Genomic DNA, 20,523 nt, shown 5'->3' on the forward strand with positions numbered 1-20,523 from the left:
GATTCTCATCATATCAATTGTTCTCAAATTGAAACGAAAAAAAGCCAGCCAAAAAACCACTACTAATCACCTTAACTCACCCTCTTCCCTATTTGCTGCAGGCATGCAAAAACACCTTGTGATCCTGCATATTCTTTGTGGTGCAATAGGATGACACAATAGGGTGAGTTAAGGACAGAGCTATCCCCTTTAATGGAGCCTATTTAATGAATTGGATATTTGCAGTAGCATTAGACACTGCAAAGGAAATCTGGCACAGGTTTCTTCTCAAAATGAAATCTTGAGCATGCTCAATATTTTTTTTATCTAGACTGCGATGGCAAATGAATACATGGCTGACATTTTTATGATTAAAGTAAGGAACGGGCTATTGCAGCATCTCAATTGAAAGTATAATTAGCACAAGCTGTTTTAGTAAAACAACAGTGCCCTCTGGTGACTACAAAGCATTAATGCAAGCAACATTTCTAACCAAAAACCTTAAGAAAAGAGAACGTTGCAAGAGGAATTAATACTCCTGATGTTTAGGGATGTAAGGTTTGCAAGATATTTTGCACACATCATCTCATTTGGTCCTTGTAGGAAGCCCATTAGGTAAACACTACAGTCATTACTTTCCTTTTTTTTTATAATGACATTGTTGGACAGAACTGCACATTATGAAAACCAAACAAAGACCGATTCAAGCAACCACAACCAATCACCCAAAGGCAACATTAAAAAAAGAAGTACCAAAGGCCAAGATTTAGAAGAAGGATTTCAAAAGGCTATTCTGGTTTCTGAGCTCTTAAAAGTGAGGCTTTTCCCTTCCCTTCTTCAAAAATCCAAGATAAGAAGACAGCTCAATATTTAAATACAGGCAGTTTGACCCAAGAATATAAACCTTCCTAAAATGTGTGCTCTTTCCTTTCAAGCCATTTGAAACAGTAATAACTTCTCTAACTCCTCCAGAGATCAGTTTCTTTCCCTATACAATGTAAGTAAGGAAGCAGGGACAACATGAACATTTTTAAACTACCAGTTAACTAACTGAATACTAATGACTCAATTTTCTGTCCATATTTATTCTTTGGAGTCACTCTACATTAACATGTTATGTTTGGATGACCCAGCATATGTCTCAGTAGGAAAGAGAGTTATGACAGAAATGACCTGAGGCAGGTCAAGGAAAAACAAATATATTCTCTGCTTGACATTATGAGTAGAAGAGAATTATGTTATTTCCTGCCATGTGATTTGAGATCAGGTCTCTTCTACGTCTATATCAATAATCTTATGAACTTCATACAGGTAGGTGAAAAGTAAAACCCAAGACAGATTTACTTTCCAAAGCAGAATTTAAGTTCCATCCTAACACATTTTACTGTACATGTAGTTTGTAGAACAATTTTTAGACTCTGGACATACATCTGTTGTTATGACAAATCAACGGGCATATAATCAAATTATGGCTACTTACTGATTAATAGAATCGTGTGGACTATTCTGATTTAAGAATTTGTTTCCTTCTTGAAGAGTTTGTTTTGAGGATAGAACAAGAATGTATAAAATTATTTCAGTTGTATTGTATCCCATCGGCAATGAATTCACTTAAGGATTTTGAACAAGAACATATAGACATAATAAGAACTTTGCATTAGGAAGATAATTCTAGCTGAAGTGTACTAGATGGATGGAAAGTAATAATACCCTGGACAAGGGTGGTAGCAGAGTAACTAGAAAGAAGATAGTTTGGGGTGAGTGGTGGAAAAGAAAAATGGTTTTAACCCTTGGGAAGTGGGGTGGTGGTGGAGGAGAGCCAAGATAGAAGAGAAAAGGCAGTGACTCACCTAAACTCTTCCAAATACCCCTTTAAATAGCATCTCAATATGAATTCTGGAACAGCAAAACCCACAAAACCCACAAAAAATTTTCCAGCCAAAGACAACATAGAAGGTCAGCAGTTAAGATCTATTGCACCTGGGTGACAGTGGAGCACAGCAGAGTACAGGCCCACAGGCCAGGCCCCAGCAAACCAGAAGCCAGCCTTGGAGCCAACTGAATTGGCAGTGGTAGCAGCTGCTGGAGGTCTTGGCCTACAGATGGTTAACATGGTCAGACAACTGATGAGAAGGAGATTACAGAGGACCCTCTGCTGGCATTGGATGCAAATGCATTGCCCATATACGGATCTCAGTAGCAGTCCTGGGTCCCAGTCCAGGGGCAAGGTGGACCATTAGAAAGAGCTGGGGCCTCCCCACTCCAGCTTTTACTGGTGAGGGGACCGTCCACTTTATTTGGAAAACCAAATAAAGGAGATTTTCTGTTTTTACTTTGAGACAATTTGAGTAGGGGGGGGTCATGCATTCCCATGCAGTACCTAATCAAAGCATGTTAAAAGTCTAAGGCATTGTAAATTTTTGTTACTTTTTCTAGGAACTACATTCATCTAAAGAGATGGAGGTTCAACCATCTCAAGAAACAGATTCATTAATCCATGCCAGTAGTGATGACTCAGGCAAGCAAGATAGCACAAGTGTCAATAGTGTTATCACAAGATCTGAGTTTTGTGAAGAGAAAATCTTGTCTGAAATCCAAGAGGAGAAATAAACACTAGAAGAATTAAAATTTTATATGGAAAAATACCTCCCAATCTTGCTGGACATGGTTAATATCCAAGAATCTTCAGAGGAAGATGGAGATTGTTTTAAAGAAAACTCTTCAAGAGACAAAGGCTATTTCACATCACTAGGTTCTCTGCCAAGCAACCTCCAGACACATGAGAATACTGTGGAAAATATCAGAGGGGTCAAGAACAACATCAGAAAACTCTTGTACCAGCTCTATGAAGTGACTGAATTGACTTATCAATGCAAGCAAGATTCTGAGGATCAGCAGAACTACCATAAGGCCCTACTTGAGATGTGGATCAAGTGGAATAAGAACCAGCCTGAAAATGAGGATGGTGATACACAGCTCCTGGAAGCCCTGACTCTGGACATGTCCCGTAGCATTGCCCTGAAATTACAGTCAGCCTTCATGGACCTCATGCCTGCAGTCCAAGGTCTCCCAAGCAGCCTCCAACAGGCTTGTTATGACATGCAGGAGCTTCATTCTACCTGTTCCATGAGTGGTGGTTTTCAAGATCTAGACAAGCATCATGTGACCCAGAGCCAGTTTAAGCTGACCCAAGCCCTGGAAAGTAAAGAAAAATTATTCTGTTTCTTAGAAGATAGTATTCCTTCTGGTTGGACTGTAGGACCACTTTCCCCTTTTGAATATCCCTTCTCAGAGGGAATAACAATTCCTAAAGAAAACAACATCTTGAATTGTGATATGGAAGCTGGCCAAGAAGTATCGTATTAGTTTATAGTTAAGCACCATACTCTGAATACTTTTGAAATTATGATAATAAAGTTGCATTGAAAATTTAAAAAAAAAATGAAAGAAAGAGTTGGAGGGTAGAAAAGGATGTTTGTGGTTGTAAGACCGGGAAAAGAAGAAGACTTGAAGACTATACCACCTTGGAAGAACTAAAAACTTGCAGATCCTTAGAACTAACTCTGAGAGGAGCGGTAAGAAAGGCCTGAAGCTTAGGGCAGTGCCCATTTCACCTGAAAGCAGAGTTACCACTTTAACAAAGAGTCAAGAAATAGGATAGAAAATAAGCAAACAACAACAAAAAGAACCTGACCACAGAAAGTTACTATGGTAACAGGGAAGATCAAAACACAAACTAAGAAGACAACGAAGTCAAAACTGCTACATCCTAAGTCACAAAGAAAAATCTAAATTGGTCTCAGACTCAAAAAGAATTTCTGGAAAAAGCTCAAAATGACTGTAAAAATCAAATAAGAGAGGAAAAACTGGGAAAAGAAATGAGAGCATGATGCAACAGAATCATGATAAAAGAGACAATGGCTTGGTAAAGGAGGCACATAAAGATACTGAAGAAAATAACACCTTAAAAAACAGAATAGGCCAAATGGAAAAAGAGATACAAAAATTCATTTTAGAAAAGAACCACTCAGAAAGCAGAATAGATAATAGAATAGAAAGCAGAAAAGACATGCAAAAATCCACTGAAGAGAAAAACTTCTCAAAAAGCAGAATTGACTCAATGGAAGACACAAACATTTACTGAAGAAAAGAACTCCCTGAAAAGTCGAATTGGCCAAATGGGAAAGGAGGTACAAAAGCTAAATGAAGAAAATAATTCCTTAAGAATTAGAATTGGGCAAGTGGAAGCTAATGACTCCATAAGAAATCAAGAAAAAATAAAATAATATCAAAAGAATGAAAAAATTGAAGAAAAAGTAAAATGGCTCATGGGAAAAACAACTGACCTGGAAAATAGATCCAGGAGAGATAACTTTTAAGAATTACTGGACTACCTGAAAGCCATGGTCAGAAAAGGAGCCTAAACATCATATTTCAAGAATTTATCAAGGAAAAATGCCCTGATATCCTAGAACCAGAAGGTAAAATACAAATTGAAAGAATCCACCAATTTACCTCCTGAAAGAGATCACAAAATGAAAACTCCCAGGAACGTTATAGCCAAATCCCAGAGATCCCAGGTCAAGGAGAAAATATTGCAATCAACTAGAAAGAAACAATTCAAGTATCATGGAGCCACAGCCAGGATGACACAAGATTTAGCAGCTTCCACATTAAAGGGTCAGAGGGTTTGGACTATGATATTCCACAGGGTAAAAGAGCTAGGATTAAAACCAAGAATCACTTACCCAGCAAAACTAAATAAATATTTAGGAGGGGGAAAAATGGACATTCAATGAAATAGAGGACTTTCAAACATTCCTGATGAAAAGACCAGAGGGGAATAGAAGATTTGACTTTCAAATACAAGATTCAAGAGGATAAAAAAAGTAAACAAGAGAGAGAAATCATAACAGATTCAATGAAGTTAAACTGCTTATTGTTTCTACATGGAAAGATGATACTTAGAACTCCTAAGAACTTTCTCATTATTAGGGCAATGAGAAGGAGTATACATCTAAAAAAAAAATTAAATAAGTGAGGAGAAAAAAGAGTGCACTGGAAGAAGGGAGAAGTAGCATGGGTTAAAAATTATCTCACATAAAAGGGAGCTGTACAGTGGAGGAGAAGATTAGAATTGGCTCAAAGAGGGAGTAACATAAACATTCATTTGGGTATAGAAATCTACAGGAAAGTAGGAGAGGAGGAAGAGTCTGATAGAAAGGAGGGCAGATTGGGGGAGGTGATGGTCAGAAGCAAAATAGTTGAGGATGGAAAGAGTGAAAGGAGAAAGGTGATAGGACAAACAGGGAAACAGGAAGAAGGGAAATACACAGTAATTATAACTGCAAAAAATTTTACAGCAAGTTTCTCTGACAAAGACCTCATCTTTCAAATATATGGAGAACTGAGTCAAATTTGTAAAACAAAACAAAACAAAAAAACAAACAAACAAAAAAACCAAGAGTCATTCCCCAGTTGATAAATGGTCAAAGGATAAGAATAGACAGTTTTCAGATGAAGTAATCAAAGCAATATATTGTCATATGAAAAAATGCTCTATATCACTATTGATTAGAGAAGGCAAATTAAAACAACTATGAGGTACTACCCCACACCTATCAGATTGGCTAATATGACAGGGAAGGAAAACTACAAATGGTGGAGGGGATGCAGGAAAATTGAGACACTAATGCATTGTTGGTGGAGCTGTGAACTGGTTCAACCATTCTGGAGAGCAATTCAAAACTATTCCCAAAGGGCTATAAAATCATGCACACCCTTTGATCCAGCAATACCACTACTAGATCTGTATCCCAAAAACGGAAAAGGGCCTATGGTACAGAAATATTTATAACAGCTCTTTCACTGGGCGCAAAGAAATATTTATAACAGCTCTTTCACTGGTCGCAAAGAAATTGAGGGGATGTCCATCTCCTTCAGTGGCTGAACAAGTTATGGTATATGATTGTGATGGAATACTACTGTGGTATAAGAAATGATAAGCATGATCCTCTCAGAAAAACCTGGAAAGACTTCCTTGAATTGAGGCAAAGTGAAATGAGTAGAAGCAAGAGAACATTGTACACCATAATAGTAATATTGTAAAATGATCAACTCTGAATGATTTAGGTATTTATTCTCAGTAATAAAATGATCCAAGATACTTCTGAAGGACTTACAATGAAAAACATTATCCATCTCCAGAGAAAGAATTGCTAAGAGTCTGAATGCAGATTAAAGCATACTTTTAAAACGTTATTTTTCTTGGGTTGTTTGTTTGGGAGGTGGAGGGGAGAATCTATTTTCTTTTACATGACTATTATGGAAATATGTTTTACATAACTATACGTGTAAATTGCTTAACTTCTCAATAAGGGGGGAGAAATGGAAAAGGAGAGAATTTGAAATTCAAAAATTTTTAAAACTATTGCTAAAAATTGTTTTTACATGTAATTAGGGGGAAAATATTAAATGAATACATAAAAAAAAAAAAAAGAATGGTTTCTTTTATCCTGGATACCTGAAAAAGGTCAAAAGATTTAGTTTTGGTGAAACTGGAAGAATGGGTTACATGCTTAGTTCATTTTTAGGCAGTGGTGAGTGTGGTATTGATAAGACATACAGATGAAAATGTCCACTACACAAAATGGAAATTCATTTGAGCTAGTGGAAGGGACTACATAATGAAGTGTTTAAATTCAAAGTGTTTATATTCTTCTCTGGAGAGAATTAAAGCCAGAATAAGGTGGAACAGGGAATAAAGTTCTGACCAAATCAACAAGTATTAAAGTGTTTACTATATGTAAACATTATTTACAAATTATATTTAGCACTATGGTAGGTGGGGAGTATATAGATACAAACAATGTTAATAATCTTAACTTGTACTGAGTTTATATTCTTTGAGAACAAAGAACAAGGTTCAGTAGGAATGAAGGGCAAGAACCGGAATTTACGATCAGTTTTTAAAAAATCAAAACTATGCCAACATTTCAACTTATCATATGGACTAAAAGCTAAACATGATTAGGTTTGATTTATAGCTGGTGCAAGAAGAACTAGGATATATCTTCTATTGTCTCTTCCCCAGTCTTCTAGATACCCCAAGGACCACAACTGACAACCAGATTTGCCATAATTAGATGTGGCTGCCTTCTAGATGGAAACACCATCTCCTACTCATGCCTGCAACAAGGCAGAGCTCCAGATACCTCCTAGGACACAGCAACATAGCAACTGAGAGCAGTTCTGAAATCTCTAGGGTCCACTTTGAACCTTCTAATCACCTGCCTTTACCATAGAAGGCAATTCTTCTGCTTAAATTCATTCCCCATTGGGAATACCCCCAACTCCCTCTTACTTGTCCCATTCCTCTGATACTAAACTCCCAACTGGTAAAAAATAAATTCTCCTCCCCAAATCGAGCTCTATCATTCACAAAGACCTCAACCTTTCCCATATAATATTCCACTGTTGTGTCTTCTGGAATACCTGCTCTACAACTAACATATTGCATCTCTAGCTCCTTTCATCTTCTGGCATTCACTCAAACATGATGCCCTTTTAATAACATTTAATCCCTGGCCACCCTACTGATTACTAGCTATTCATTACCAGCTTCCTCATTCAACAGTTAAGGTAGGGAGTTGGAATATCCTTGCTCTCCATTGCCAATCCTAGGCTCTACTGCCATCCCTCAGTAATCTCCATGACTTTAAGTTTCATGCAAAGAAAATTCTAGTAGACTACTTTGCTTCACTTCATGCTGTTCTCTTCAAACACCTCCTCAAAAATGTGTGGGATGCCTTACCCATTCTTTCTTTCCCACATTCCAGTTCTGGAATCATGAATCAGAATAAAATCAACATTATCATTGTACCTGAATGGATAGTATCAATCTACTTTCCTAATATTCCCCACATTTAAGTGCTCCCCCCAGTCATCATCATTCTTTCTCTGTGTGCTGGTGTCCCTTCTCATCTAAATGTAAGCTCACTGAGAGTAGAGACTATCTGCTTTTTTATTTGTATTTCTGTGCTAACTACAGCGAGTACCTAGAACACAGTAAGCACTTAATAGGGAGTGCAAGGCATACACAGAGTGCTAGTCTTGGAGTCAGGAAGATATAAATTTGAATTCTGCCTCAGATACTTACTAGCTGTATGTGATCATAAGCAAGTCACTTCACTTCTGTGCTTCAGTTTCCTCATCTGTAAAATGGAGACCCACTTCCCAGGGTTCTTGTGGAGATCAAATAGAATAATAAAGTACTTTGCAAATCTTAAGGTGCTAAATAAATGCTAGCTAGTAATATTATTAATAAATAATTGTTGACAAATACAGTGCCTGGCACATACGAGCTCACTCCACATACCCAATCATTTGCAAAATGTTTTATGTCTTTTTCTAAATAACCCTTTTTTCTCCATTCATATAGCCTCTACCTACTTTATGCCCTACCCAACTTTCCTCTGGACTACTAAAATACCCTAATAAAATGCCTTCCTAAAATCTTTCCCCACTCCAATCCCTGTTTCACACAGCCTGCCAAAGGGATTTTCCTAAAGCGTAGGTTTGACTATGTCATTCCCTATATTTGATAAACACCAATGGTTTCTTCCTAGAATCAAATATAAGCCACTACGGCATTTAAAAGCTCTTCATAACTTGGCCTTTTGCTGTCTTTCCAGTCTTAATACATTGTTCACTTCTATTTATCATGGGGTTCACTCTCACATGTATCCATAACTCATGTACTCTGTAACTTTACAATGGCTGTTCCCTATGCTTGAATTTCCTTCCATCTCTGACTCTTAGAATTTCTGGCTTTCTTGAAGATTCAGTTCAAGCACTACCTCTTGAAGAAGGCCTTTCCAGGTTCCGCCTTCATTCTAGCTCCTCCCCCCCCCAGGGCTACCTTCCATTCACTCCACATCTTGCACACAACGCTTTATATTTATGTTGTCTCTCCCCCCAACCCCATTAGAATGTGAGCAATGTAATAAGAATGACTGTTTTAGCTTTTTTTTAAAATTCCTACTCCTCAGCACAGTGTCTGTGTGGCACATAAAAACACATACACACACACACACACACACACACACACATATCCACCACCACCCCCCTCTGAAAGTATGCCCCACTTTGGTTTATTTTTTTCCCCCAATCAACAAAAATCCTCCTTCACCCCAACTAAGACAGACAAACAAACCTATTACAAACACATATAGTGTAGGAGAAACAAATTCTCACATTGGCCACATTTAAAAAACAATCCTGCTACTAAATTACCGTGAGACTTTGGGGAAGCGACTTAATATCTCTGGGCCTGTTTCCTCATACAGAGTCACAAGGAAGTTATACTACTATGACTACATGATAATTCATTTCTACAGTACTTGACAACTTTCCTATAGTATTTTCCTTATAGAACTATAAGGTGTACATTATAAATAGTACCCTCATTTTGCAGATAAGAAAACAGAGTTATCATTAAGGTAAAATAATCTGCTTAAGAGACATACCAGTAAATGACAGAGCCAACCTAATATCAGATCACCTCACTCTAACTTTAGAACACTTTCCACTTGTACCAGCAACAATACAAAGACACAAAGCAGATGCAAAGCTCTTTCAGATGAAAGAGAAAGGGCATCAAAAAAGGCTTCCTATTGGATAAGAAGCCCTTGAATTGAGTCTTGAAGAAAGCCAGAGTTTCTATGAGGAGATATAATATACAGTTTTAAATATCTAAATTTAAGAGGTTTTTGCACAAACAAATCTAATATGGAAGTAACTGGGAAGTAATTTTTATAACAAGTACCTCTGATAAAGGATCTATACCCAATATATACATAAGGAATTTTAAGACTTAACAGCTATTTCTCAATATATAAATAGTCAAAGAACATGAACAGGCAGTTTTCAAAGAAAGAAATCCAAGCTAACAACAATCATATGAAAAAGTATTTAAGTCACTAATAATTAGATAAATACAAACTGAAGCAATTTTGAGGTTACACCTTCTGCTGTCAGACTATGGAATGGTCAGTTTGTATGTAACGAAGTGTTGAAAAGAAGAACTTAGAAAGATTGCCTGAAGCAATGAAGACTATGAAGAACTTTAAAAAACAGAGGAGTTTGTACTTTACCTTAGAGGCAAAAGGGAGTCTTTGGAGTTTTTTAAGCAGGGAACATGGAGAACAATCTGTTCCAAAGGTGTATTTCCTCAATTTTTAACCAATGTCAAATAGTTTTAATGACTGATGCTTTATACTATGCTCTGAGGTCTGGAAGTGCTACTCTTCCTTCATCCTTAGCTTTTTTCATCATTTCCCTTTATATTCTAGATTTTTTGTTTCTCCAAGTGAATTGTTATTACTTTCTGAAGTTCTGCAAAGTATCCCTTTGTTAATTTGATTAAATTTAAGTACATTTCCTTTCTCTGGAGGTGAGTAGTATACTTCATCTGCATTCTTTTGGACATATGGTTTATCACTGGGTTGATCAGAGTTTCAAAGTCTTTCAGAGTTAGTTCTCTATCATGTTATCATTGTATAAACTGTCCTCCTAGTTCTGTTCACTTTGTTCTGCATCAGTTCCTAAAAGGTCCTCCTCTGAAACTGTCCACTTCCTTCTTTCTTATGGCACAATCATACTGCATTGCATTCATATATCATGATTTGTTTAGCCATTCGTTTCCCAATAGGAGGACATCTCCCCTTATTTTCCAATTTTTGGCTAACACAAAAAAGATCTACTATAAATATTTCTATACATTTAGATCCTCTTCCTCTTCCATTCTTTTGTGGGTACAAGCCTAGTGGGTCAAGGCAACTTTCTGACCTTAGTTCCAAATTGCTCTTCACAATGCCTGAATCAATTCACAGTTCTACCACTCCACCAATATTATACTGGTCTATTTTCCCTGCCTCCTTTTCCTCTTTTGCCATATTTGTCAGTCTGACAGACAGAATGTGTAACCTCAAAGTTGCGTCAATTTGTGTTTTTTTCATATGATTGTTATTAGCTTGGATTTCTTTCTTTGAAAACTGCCTGTTCATATACCTTGACTATTTATATATTGAGAAATAGCTGTTGTCTTAAAATTCCTTATATATCCTTTATCAGAGGTACTTGTTATAAAAATTACTTCCCAGTTACTTCCTTATTAGATTTGTTTGTACAAAAACTTCTTAAATTTAGATATTTAAAACTGTATATTATATCTTCTACCATCCTGTCTATCACTTGTTAAGTCATTACCCATAGTTCCAAAAGGTAATTTCTTCCTTGATGCTCTAACTTGCTTTTGATAGGACTTTTTATATCTAAGTCATGTATCCATTTATAGCATCTCTTGATAATAATATGGTATGAGGTCTGGGCTAACTAAACCTAATTCCTGCCAGGCTGCTATCTAGTTTTCCCAGAAGTTTGACAATCTAGTAATGATAAACTTTCTTCCTTCCCACCTTTTTTATTATTACTCTTGACCAATGCGAATTGTAATACAGTCAAGATAAAGGCAATTGGTTTTGATTTCTTCCTCTCAAAAGTCAACTGTATTTAACACAAAAACTTTCGGCAACCTTCAATACAAAGTTTGTACTCTAATATGCATTTATAGCAGACAGATAACAAATTTTGATGTGGGTATTATACAAAGGATCATTTGCAGAATACTGGTTCTAAAGAGCTATAATTTATGTGTGCTGAGTCCACTTATTATTAGTAAGAATCACAAAACCCCCTCCAATTTTGCTAACATCAAAGACCCACTCATCAAATCAAAGGGTATCAGTGCTAGAAGGGTTTAAAAGTTCAAATTCCCATATTTGACAAATGAGATTGGTGCCCAGGGAGGTAAGATAGCAAGTCAATGAAAATATGGGACTAGAACCCAGATCAAAGTAAAGCTTATTTCTTATTTCTTCAAATTTGGCTTTGGGTAACATTGGTATATTTTATTTACATATCCTTTCATGGGTTACTATATTAAAATAATTTTAAATCAAGTAAGTAGTTAATCCCAAGGTTGTTGATGGGTTTCATTTGTATATCTCCCAATAGTCCAATGTGGTATTTAGATGTTTGCCTTCTTAACCTGTGCAATTCTTATTCAGTTTTCTGGGTAAAATTTTCTGGATGCCAATGTCCTCAGGCTGTCAGTCAAGCGACTAACAATAAGATCTTTTACTCCTTCCTCTCACAAAATCTCTTTTTCCAGTCAGACATCACCTTCATAAAGTCTTTTCTATTACTTTTCAAAAGCAAGTTTTCAAAAGTATACTGAAACTTAAACTTAGTCTTTTCCATTGTCCTCTAGACAACTTGTAATTTTGATTCTTTTGAGATTGTGTTCATGTAAAAGGGACTATTCTCTTGTCCTCCAATTTAGTTATACTATATCAACAGCATTATATTCTACTCTGGATATCACAATTTAGAAAAGACACTAACAAATTGGAACACACACATAGGAAGGATCGAAGATGAAAAAATGAAGAACTATAACATGTAATTAATAGTTAGAGGAGTTGGAGATAGCTGTCTTCAGCTACCTTAAATTCCAGGGATCATCTAGAGGCTGAACTATTTTGGGCTGCTAGGGAAAAACTAGGTGCATGAGTAGAAATTATAAGGAGATAATTTTCAGTTCCCTATTAAAAAGTTCTTCTCTACTACTTGAAATAAGCTATCCTGTGAAATAGTGAGGCATCTGTCACAAAAGTAATCAAGTGAAAGCAAAATCAACTGCTAGTAAATACTCTAGGAATTGGGTAGGAAACTAGATTAGGTGACATTTAAGTTCCCTTTCCAAAATAATTCCATATTTCCATAGGACCATTATATTCATATTTCATTTTTTGGTTCATATTGTGATTTCATTGATGTAGGATATATTTGGTAAAAGATCTCCTATCAACGCAGCAAATACTTTTCTTAAGAGTCTATCAGGATATGTCAGAAGGAGGACTTGAACCCAGGTATTTCCGAATCTGAGAAAGCTCTGACACTTCACCACCCTGCTTCTCAAAAATTTGTAAAAAATATGATGAGGGTAAAGGAACTCTAAAAAGGTTAGAACAGATTAAAAAGCTGAGCAGAATATGACTAACAAACTGAAACTGATACAGATTTCATCTTCTCAACGTATCTACTCTTGATGATTTGCTATGGTCTATGCCTATCATGGGTTAGAGAATTTTGGGAGGGTGAGATGGTAGTACAGATAAAACCAATGTAGCTAAACATTAGAAGAAACAAAGAAAATGGGGAGAAAAATATTTATAGACAGTTTCTCATGGTTTAGAGAATTACATTAGACAAAACAAAGAAAATGGAGAGAAAAATGTTTATAGACAATTTCTCAGATAAAGGTTTCCTATCTCAAACAGATAGAGAACTATCAAATTTATAAGAACATGAGTCATTCCTCAACTGATAAATGGTCAAAGAGCAGGCAGTTTCTGGATAAAAAAAATGGTATCTTCAAAGCTAAATACAGTCATATGAAAAAAATGCCCTAAATCATTATTGATCAGAGAAATGCAAATCAAAAAGAACTTTGAGATATCTCACACCTATCAGACTGGTTAAAATGACAGAAGAAGAAAATAAGTGTTGGAGGGGAATGTGGAAAAATGGTGGAACTGCAAACTGATCTAGCCACACTGAAAAGTCATCTGGAATTATGTCCAAAGAGTTATAAAAACTATCTATCTACATATATATACACACACACTTTAAGCCAGCAAATTCCACTAGTAGGTCTGTTTCCCAAGATAATCAAGGAAAAAGGAAAAGAACCAGTATGTATAAGAATATTTATAGCAGTTCTTTTCTGGTGACAAAGAATTGAAAATTAAAGGGATGCACATCAATTGGGGAAATGTTAAACAAGTTGTATATGACTGCAATGGAATACTACTGTCCTGTAATAAATGATTAAAGGTTGATTTTAGAAAGGCTTGTATGAAATAATAAAGAATGAAGCAAGCAGAACCAAGAGAATGTTGTATACAGTAACAGTAATATTGTTCAAAGAATAACCATGAATAACTAAACTATTTTGAGTATTATAAATATTCAAATCAACTGAAAAGGACCTATTGAGGAAGATGTTATCTACCTCCAGAGAAAAAGCTGATAAAACAGAAGTATGCACAGTATGGTTATCTATCTATTTATGGCAAATGGTAGCCTTCTCTATTACTGGGCAGGTGGGGGGGAGAAACAGTTTGGGACTTAAAATGTAATAAAAATAAATTTAATTTTACAAAAAGAGATTTGTATTTTTCAAAAATTATTCAAAGGAAAAAAGATTTTTTTTTTTAAACTTGGAAGAAAACAAGATTTTGAGAATGACATGAAATTCAACTTTATTGTTAGATTGTGGTTTATATGTGTGCCTGTGTTTAGGGATAGGTAGAGGAGGAGAAAGGGCAGAAGGCAGAAAGAGACCAGGAAAGCTAAAATGTTATACTAAGCAGTAAAAATTACTAACAGCTAGAGTACTAAAAGAGGAAGAAAAGAACAAAATAGTTGAGAACATAAATACAATTTTAAAACCATATATAAATCAAATAAACTACAATTCTTTAGATAGTACATTGTAATTAGTCTTGCCTTTCTGGTTTGTGAATTCTCAGCAACAGAAAACTCATTTTCTGTTTGTATTTGCCACTGTAATTCTTTCTATTACATTCCAAGGTTTTTCAGATTTTGACACCTTAAATATCCTTAAAGTCCCAGCTGGATTAGTTACTGTATTGCAATGTTCCCTCCCCTCCCTGAGCCTCTCATCTTGCCTCAGCAATGTTATTTTTGTGTCAGCTACTACGGCACTTTGAAAAAAATGGATGATTATGAAAGCTCATGGTGGAAAATTTTCAAAGGTTTGTGTCTAAAAGATCACTGAAGACCTCTGTTGTTTGATGGCTGGCTGCCTAGCAGTATAGAAATTCTGCATACATATACATGAATTTATTAGATATGCATACATATAATTAAAGAAAAATGCAATAGAAATAAGCATTTTCAGTTGAAAAAGGACTAATATGTTTCACAATTAAATAAAAGAAGTAGAAAATTAAAGTTGTTTTTAAGACTTACATTTTGCCTCTGATAAATTCTGATTAGGTGACCATACCAGCATACCAAGATTTTCTCTTTCCTGAGAGCGCCTTGAAACTTTAGCTTGAAAAAAAAGCAAAAAAAATAAATTATACATTTTTTGTTTTAACAGATACAAAAAACAAACCAAACATTGTTTTTTTCTGACAAGATTACTCATCCTTACCTAAACTTGTCTGATATCATGTGACAAAGAAAATATATCCATCAATATGCAAACCAAATGCTTTTTAAAATGATGAAATACTTCTACTTGTGTACTTTTAAAAATCACTTTCTTATACTCATCCTTCCTTAAGAAAACCACAAAAGGTAAGGAAATCACTCTTTCAAGCCAGAAAAAAACCTTACTGTTTTACAATTATAAGAACCTTCAGGATAAAGGTACTAAAACTAAGATGAATACCTATGCCTACAATCTAGCTATACTCTTCGTACGTATATTAAAGAAAAAAATTTAAAGATAGTAATCAGAACACTCTGAATGGTTAATCAGTTTATTGCACCATTAGTTAAGGAATAAAAAGCCATGGGTAAGATGAGTGAATATAGCCGAGTATGCACATACAGACTGACAAGTTGCTGACAATGACAATGGTATATTAGCCCAGAGAACTTCGGGGCACTGTTATAATTTTTCTACTATCTAACGATACACAAAAAAGCATGCATAGGGAAAAAATAATGTTTATTAACCAACTCTTTATTAATACCACTTTTTGCAGGCAAAGGTGGTTTACTTTAATGTGACTAATTGCAACCTTTCTATAACAACAGCATTTCAGAAACACTAATCTGTATCATCTCTCCTCTCCCTCAGAGAAGGTCAAAGAAAAAACTTACAATTCATTTAGGCCAATCCCCATCATCACATGTTAACGTTTTAAAACAAGTGTTGAGATAAAAAGTAACCAAGTTCAAGTACAGCATTTAACTTGCAAAAAAAATAAACTTTGTGAACTTGAAAGATTAAATTGTAGGGGTTGAGAAGTAGGATGAGGCAACAGGAGCAAGGCACTTTAAGTAACCAACAATACACTGGGTACCACAGTCTAATGATGATAATCCTATGTTTAAATTAATTTTAAAACTCTCTAATTTCTTAAATAATATCTAAGCTATTTATGAAATAGATTTCTATAAAATCGTATATCACTTACATTTTTGAGACTGAGAATCAATCAAGAAGCAGATAGGGTAATGGAACACTAGACTCAGAATTACCATACAGGCAATCCTGCTATAACACAACATATCTGTTTGTAAAAATCACTGTAATGCAAAATCAAGTCATCAAAACCACAGGGCTTATGGGGAAAATGAAGTAGGAGCACAACACTCAAAACTCACTCCCAGGGGAAAACACTACAGTCATAGGATTGGAGTCACCAACACTATTCTCTGCCCTATGAAGAACATGAATGGGATCAGCCTGAGGGGTATAGGTGGGATCAGCATAGGACTGGAAAATGGAGACCTTGGACAGAGTGTCTTCTGTAAAGTAGCTGAGGGGACCACTCTTCTCCCTGCATGCATCAGGTTCTATGCCCATTTCCACTGAAGCACTACATTGCAACTATCTCCACCTGGCTTTTACCTTGGCAGGTGGCTGGGGTGAATCATCAGTTTGTTCTGTGTTGCAGTATATATGTTGGGGATCCCCAAGTCTTCCCTTCCCTTTTGTGCCTGCCTCTCAAGGACCCACCTCTCTTTCTCCCTAGTGCTATACTTTCCCAATAGCTCTCACATCATCCTAGGTGGAGGAGAAGTGCAGTACATTTCCCCTAGGAGGAGTGAGGCATCTCTTCTTCCTGAAAGACACACACACACACACACACACACACACAATGTCCCACCCTATGACACTCAAACACTAGAGTGTGATAATGAAATCCGAAAACATTCACATTACTCTCAAACTGTTCCTTAATTTATCACACCTTTGGAATAAATGCACATTTTCAAAACAAATGTTATAGCAGAAGTCTATATATATTCTAATATATGCTACTAAAGTGCTGTGGTGATATGGGGTAATCCTTTTATCTCATTGAACCTCGGGTTTCTCATTGATAAAACTAAGGAGTTGAACTAAACTATCCCTGAGGTACCTCTCAATTTTAATATTTTATGATTCTATGAAATTTATTTCTTCAATGACAATCATAATTCTAATGGTGTGTTGTCATCATTTCAGTTATCTTCAATTAGCAATGGATCCTGAAGTTTAGTTTTACTTTTCTCTTCTTTTGTCCTTATAAATGTGTTAAGGATCTTTAAAACAACACTTTCAATGGACTAAGGAAGTTCTTTTTATAATAAAATACGATACTTAATTTTGTAAAGCAAAAGCTGGAATTGATTTTTTTATGTTAGGTTTCTTAAAGCAAGGCAAATATAAACAGGGAATTATCAACAATGCCTAAAATACAACTTTCCAATACAGAAATAAAATATAACTACAGATTTAACAACTTTAAGGGTCAAATTCAAAACCATGTCAATAATAGTTAAAAAATACAAGTGACAGCACTAGTTTATCCACTTTATATTCATTATCTCATTTGATTTTCACAATAGCTCTGTGAGACAGGTCATTCAGGTATTACCCTATCTTACAAATTATGAAACTGAGACTCTCAAGAACATTAAAAGACTGTCATAATAATTAAGTAACAGTTAAGATTATAACCCAGATCCCCTGATTACAAATCCAGTGTACTTTACACCAAAACATACAGAGAATTGGAAGCCTTTAACCTGAAGCTATGATAGTGTAAAGAAAGGTATTTCCTTTCCCATCTCAGTTGATGTAGTCATAGAAGACACAGAATGAAATCACAACATATTAATGAGGTGTTGGACTGACAGGAAAGACACAGCTTTGCCCAGATCCCTCTGCCAGGTGTCAACACTTCACTGAATCAAGAAGGGAACAAAACAACTGGCTGAGAAAATAAAATCAGTTCTGGGGGCTTTAAATCGCTAAGGCCTGAGGCACCTATGGGGGGAGGGGGTAAAGATTTTCTTTCTCCTCCTTCCCTGATATTGGCCATGTGGCTTAGAAAGGCTGCTGCTGGACCAAAATGAAATACTTTATCAGGGAGTAGAGACACACATGGGAGATACAAACAAGAGAAAGTCATCTAAAAGAGTAAGCAGCTTTAGGAAACTGTGGAGAGAACTCTTGGAAACCAGCTTGGGGGAGCAAAGAAGGAAGCAGATCTCTGCAAGGAGACAGGAGACTTCCAGGGCCTGTAGCACCAAAAATTGTGAGTTGTCACATGTGTAGCCATGACATATCCCACTTCCACTGTGCTTCTGAGTTTGATTTCACTATTTCCATGGACACTGTAAGTATGTATGTGTGGGAGAATATACCCTACATTTCTGGAGGTAATGTTTTATAGTACTCTTTTTCCTATGCTATTTGAGTATGTGTCCCTGATAAGGGCTGAATCTACTAGGTGATTGTTAATTGGAAGTACAAACTAGGGGTTTGTGAACAACAGTAACAGAACCCATAGGTTGACTGCTAGAGTCTGAAGTTAAGACTAGCCCGCAAATATGAGTACACCCTGGAGGAGCTTCCCAGAAGGTGTTACAATAGCAGTCCTTTTATCAGAAAGACTGGGAAGAGTGACCAGGTTTGTTCTGTGTGACTCCAAAGGGTATAATTAGGATAAATGGTTGTAGAAGTTACAAGGAAGTAGATTTCAACTCAACACAAAGAAAAAATTCTTAATAATTATAGGATTATAGGGATTATAAAAGGGACCTTAAGAGATCATAGCCAGCTCATCACCCCTGTTTACAAATCAAGTATTCTTTTTGCTTCATCACAAACTACAATCACATAGATATAAAGAAAAAAAAATTAGGGGCTCCAAAGGTTAGCACAGTGATTAACACATAGTAGACTTCTTAATAAAAACTTACTGACACTCTATCCTGAGCAACTGAGGGTCCTAAAACACCAGTAAGGACCCTAAAGATGTAACCATACGAATCACAGAGATCAAGAGGGTGCCTAACCCTGAGAGGTACAAGAACCTAAAGGACCAAGGATAAGGGTAAGCATGGCTGATCATCTGATGTAAAAGGTCAGCAGGAGGAAGAAACCTATATATAAAAAATATGATATAAACCCCCAAGTCAGAAGCTAAAACTAGAGAGCTGAATAAATCAAAGAAAACACTGACCAGTAACAAAAAGAATTGCAAATCCAGGAAATTCCCTTAAAAGTAAAGAGTAACTACATAACAACTGCAAGCAGAAACTCAAAGGAAAAAAAAAAAGAGATTTTCTACAAGGACTATAAGAATAACTGGAAGAAATGAAACAAGGAATTGAAACACAAAGGGAAATAAAAGCTTTGGAGGAAAGATGAGTAACTTTAAAGAGAAAGTGATAAACTTTACCAATTAATAGCCTCCCTGAAAACTAGGCCAAATAGAAATCAACAACTCCATGAGAAAGCAAGAAATAAGAGAACAAAACCAGAAGAATGAAAAAAATAGAAGAAAATCAATATAAAAAGCAACAGACCTAGAAAACAGGTCAAGGAAGAAGAAATAATTTAGAAACACTACACTCCCTGAAAACTATGATGGGGCGGGGAGCCAGACACAATATTTCAAAAAATCATATATGACAAATGCTCAGATCTATTAGAACCAGAAGGTACATTAAAGAGAGAAAGAAAACAGCAATTATCTACAGAAGGGAATCCCAAAAGAGAAAGATTCAAGAATAGCATATCTAAAATCCAGAACACATACACCAAAGAGAAAATACTGCAAAGTACCTAGAAAGAAACAATTCAAGTACCAAGTAATTATATTCATGATTACACAAGACCTGATAGCTATAACTATAAAAGAGGAGATCTTGGAATACAATATTCCAATAGGCAAAAGAATTAGGCTTGCAACCAGAGATAGTTTCTTACAAAACTGAATATAATCCTGGGGGAGAAACTTTTTAAAAAACATTTCTGAGTGGGAATTTTGAAAAAGAAGCATATGTGTCCAAAGAAACTTAGAAATTTATTTCAGCAGTTATTAGGATCCTTATGATTTCTCATAATTAGGATGCCTGAAAAGAATACACAAAGGATGGTGAAAGTGATGGAAGTAGACATCATATGAAGAACTCACTGCAAGATCAAGGTAAGATCCAGGACCAGAAACCAGGCTTCTTGACTCCTAATCCAGTAAAATTCTGCTGCTGTAAGAAAAGTCAGGATGAAGTTTTATGGAATTAGAAGATAAGCCCCTCAGGGTAGGATTGTTTCCTTCTCTGTATTTTTATCTTTTTTATGGGGAGCATAGTGCCCCCCAGATAGTAATGCCTTCTTGTTTCAGCTGTGACTGACTCTTCGTGACCCCATTTGGGATTTTC

At 35.9% G+C, this 20,523-nt stretch overlaps 1 protein-coding gene and 1 pseudogene across 1 annotated transcript in view; one reads left to right on the top strand and one right to left on the bottom strand.

Moving 5' to 3' along the window:
• The window catches only part of RCOR1 (REST corepressor 1), a 137,486-nt gene that overhangs the window by 45,869 nt on the left and 71,094 nt on the right, over positions 1 to 20,523 (bottom strand). Inside the window, exon 3 of the mRNA XM_072630162.1 lies at positions 15,100 to 15,183. Within this exon, the coding sequence (XP_072486263.1) occupies positions 15,100 to 15,183 (84 nt within the window). The remainder of the gene's footprint in view (positions 1 to 15,099; positions 15,184 to 20,523) is intronic.
• On the top strand, positions 2,437 to 3,421 carry LOC140529535 (perilipin-3-like; annotated as a pseudogene).

The sequence above is a fragment of the Notamacropus eugenii genome, chromosome 1 (genome assembly GCF_028372415.1).
Source record: "Notamacropus eugenii isolate mMacEug1 chromosome 1, mMacEug1.pri_v2, whole genome shotgun sequence".
NCBI lineage: Eukaryota > Metazoa > Chordata > Mammalia > Diprotodontia > Macropodidae > Notamacropus > Notamacropus eugenii.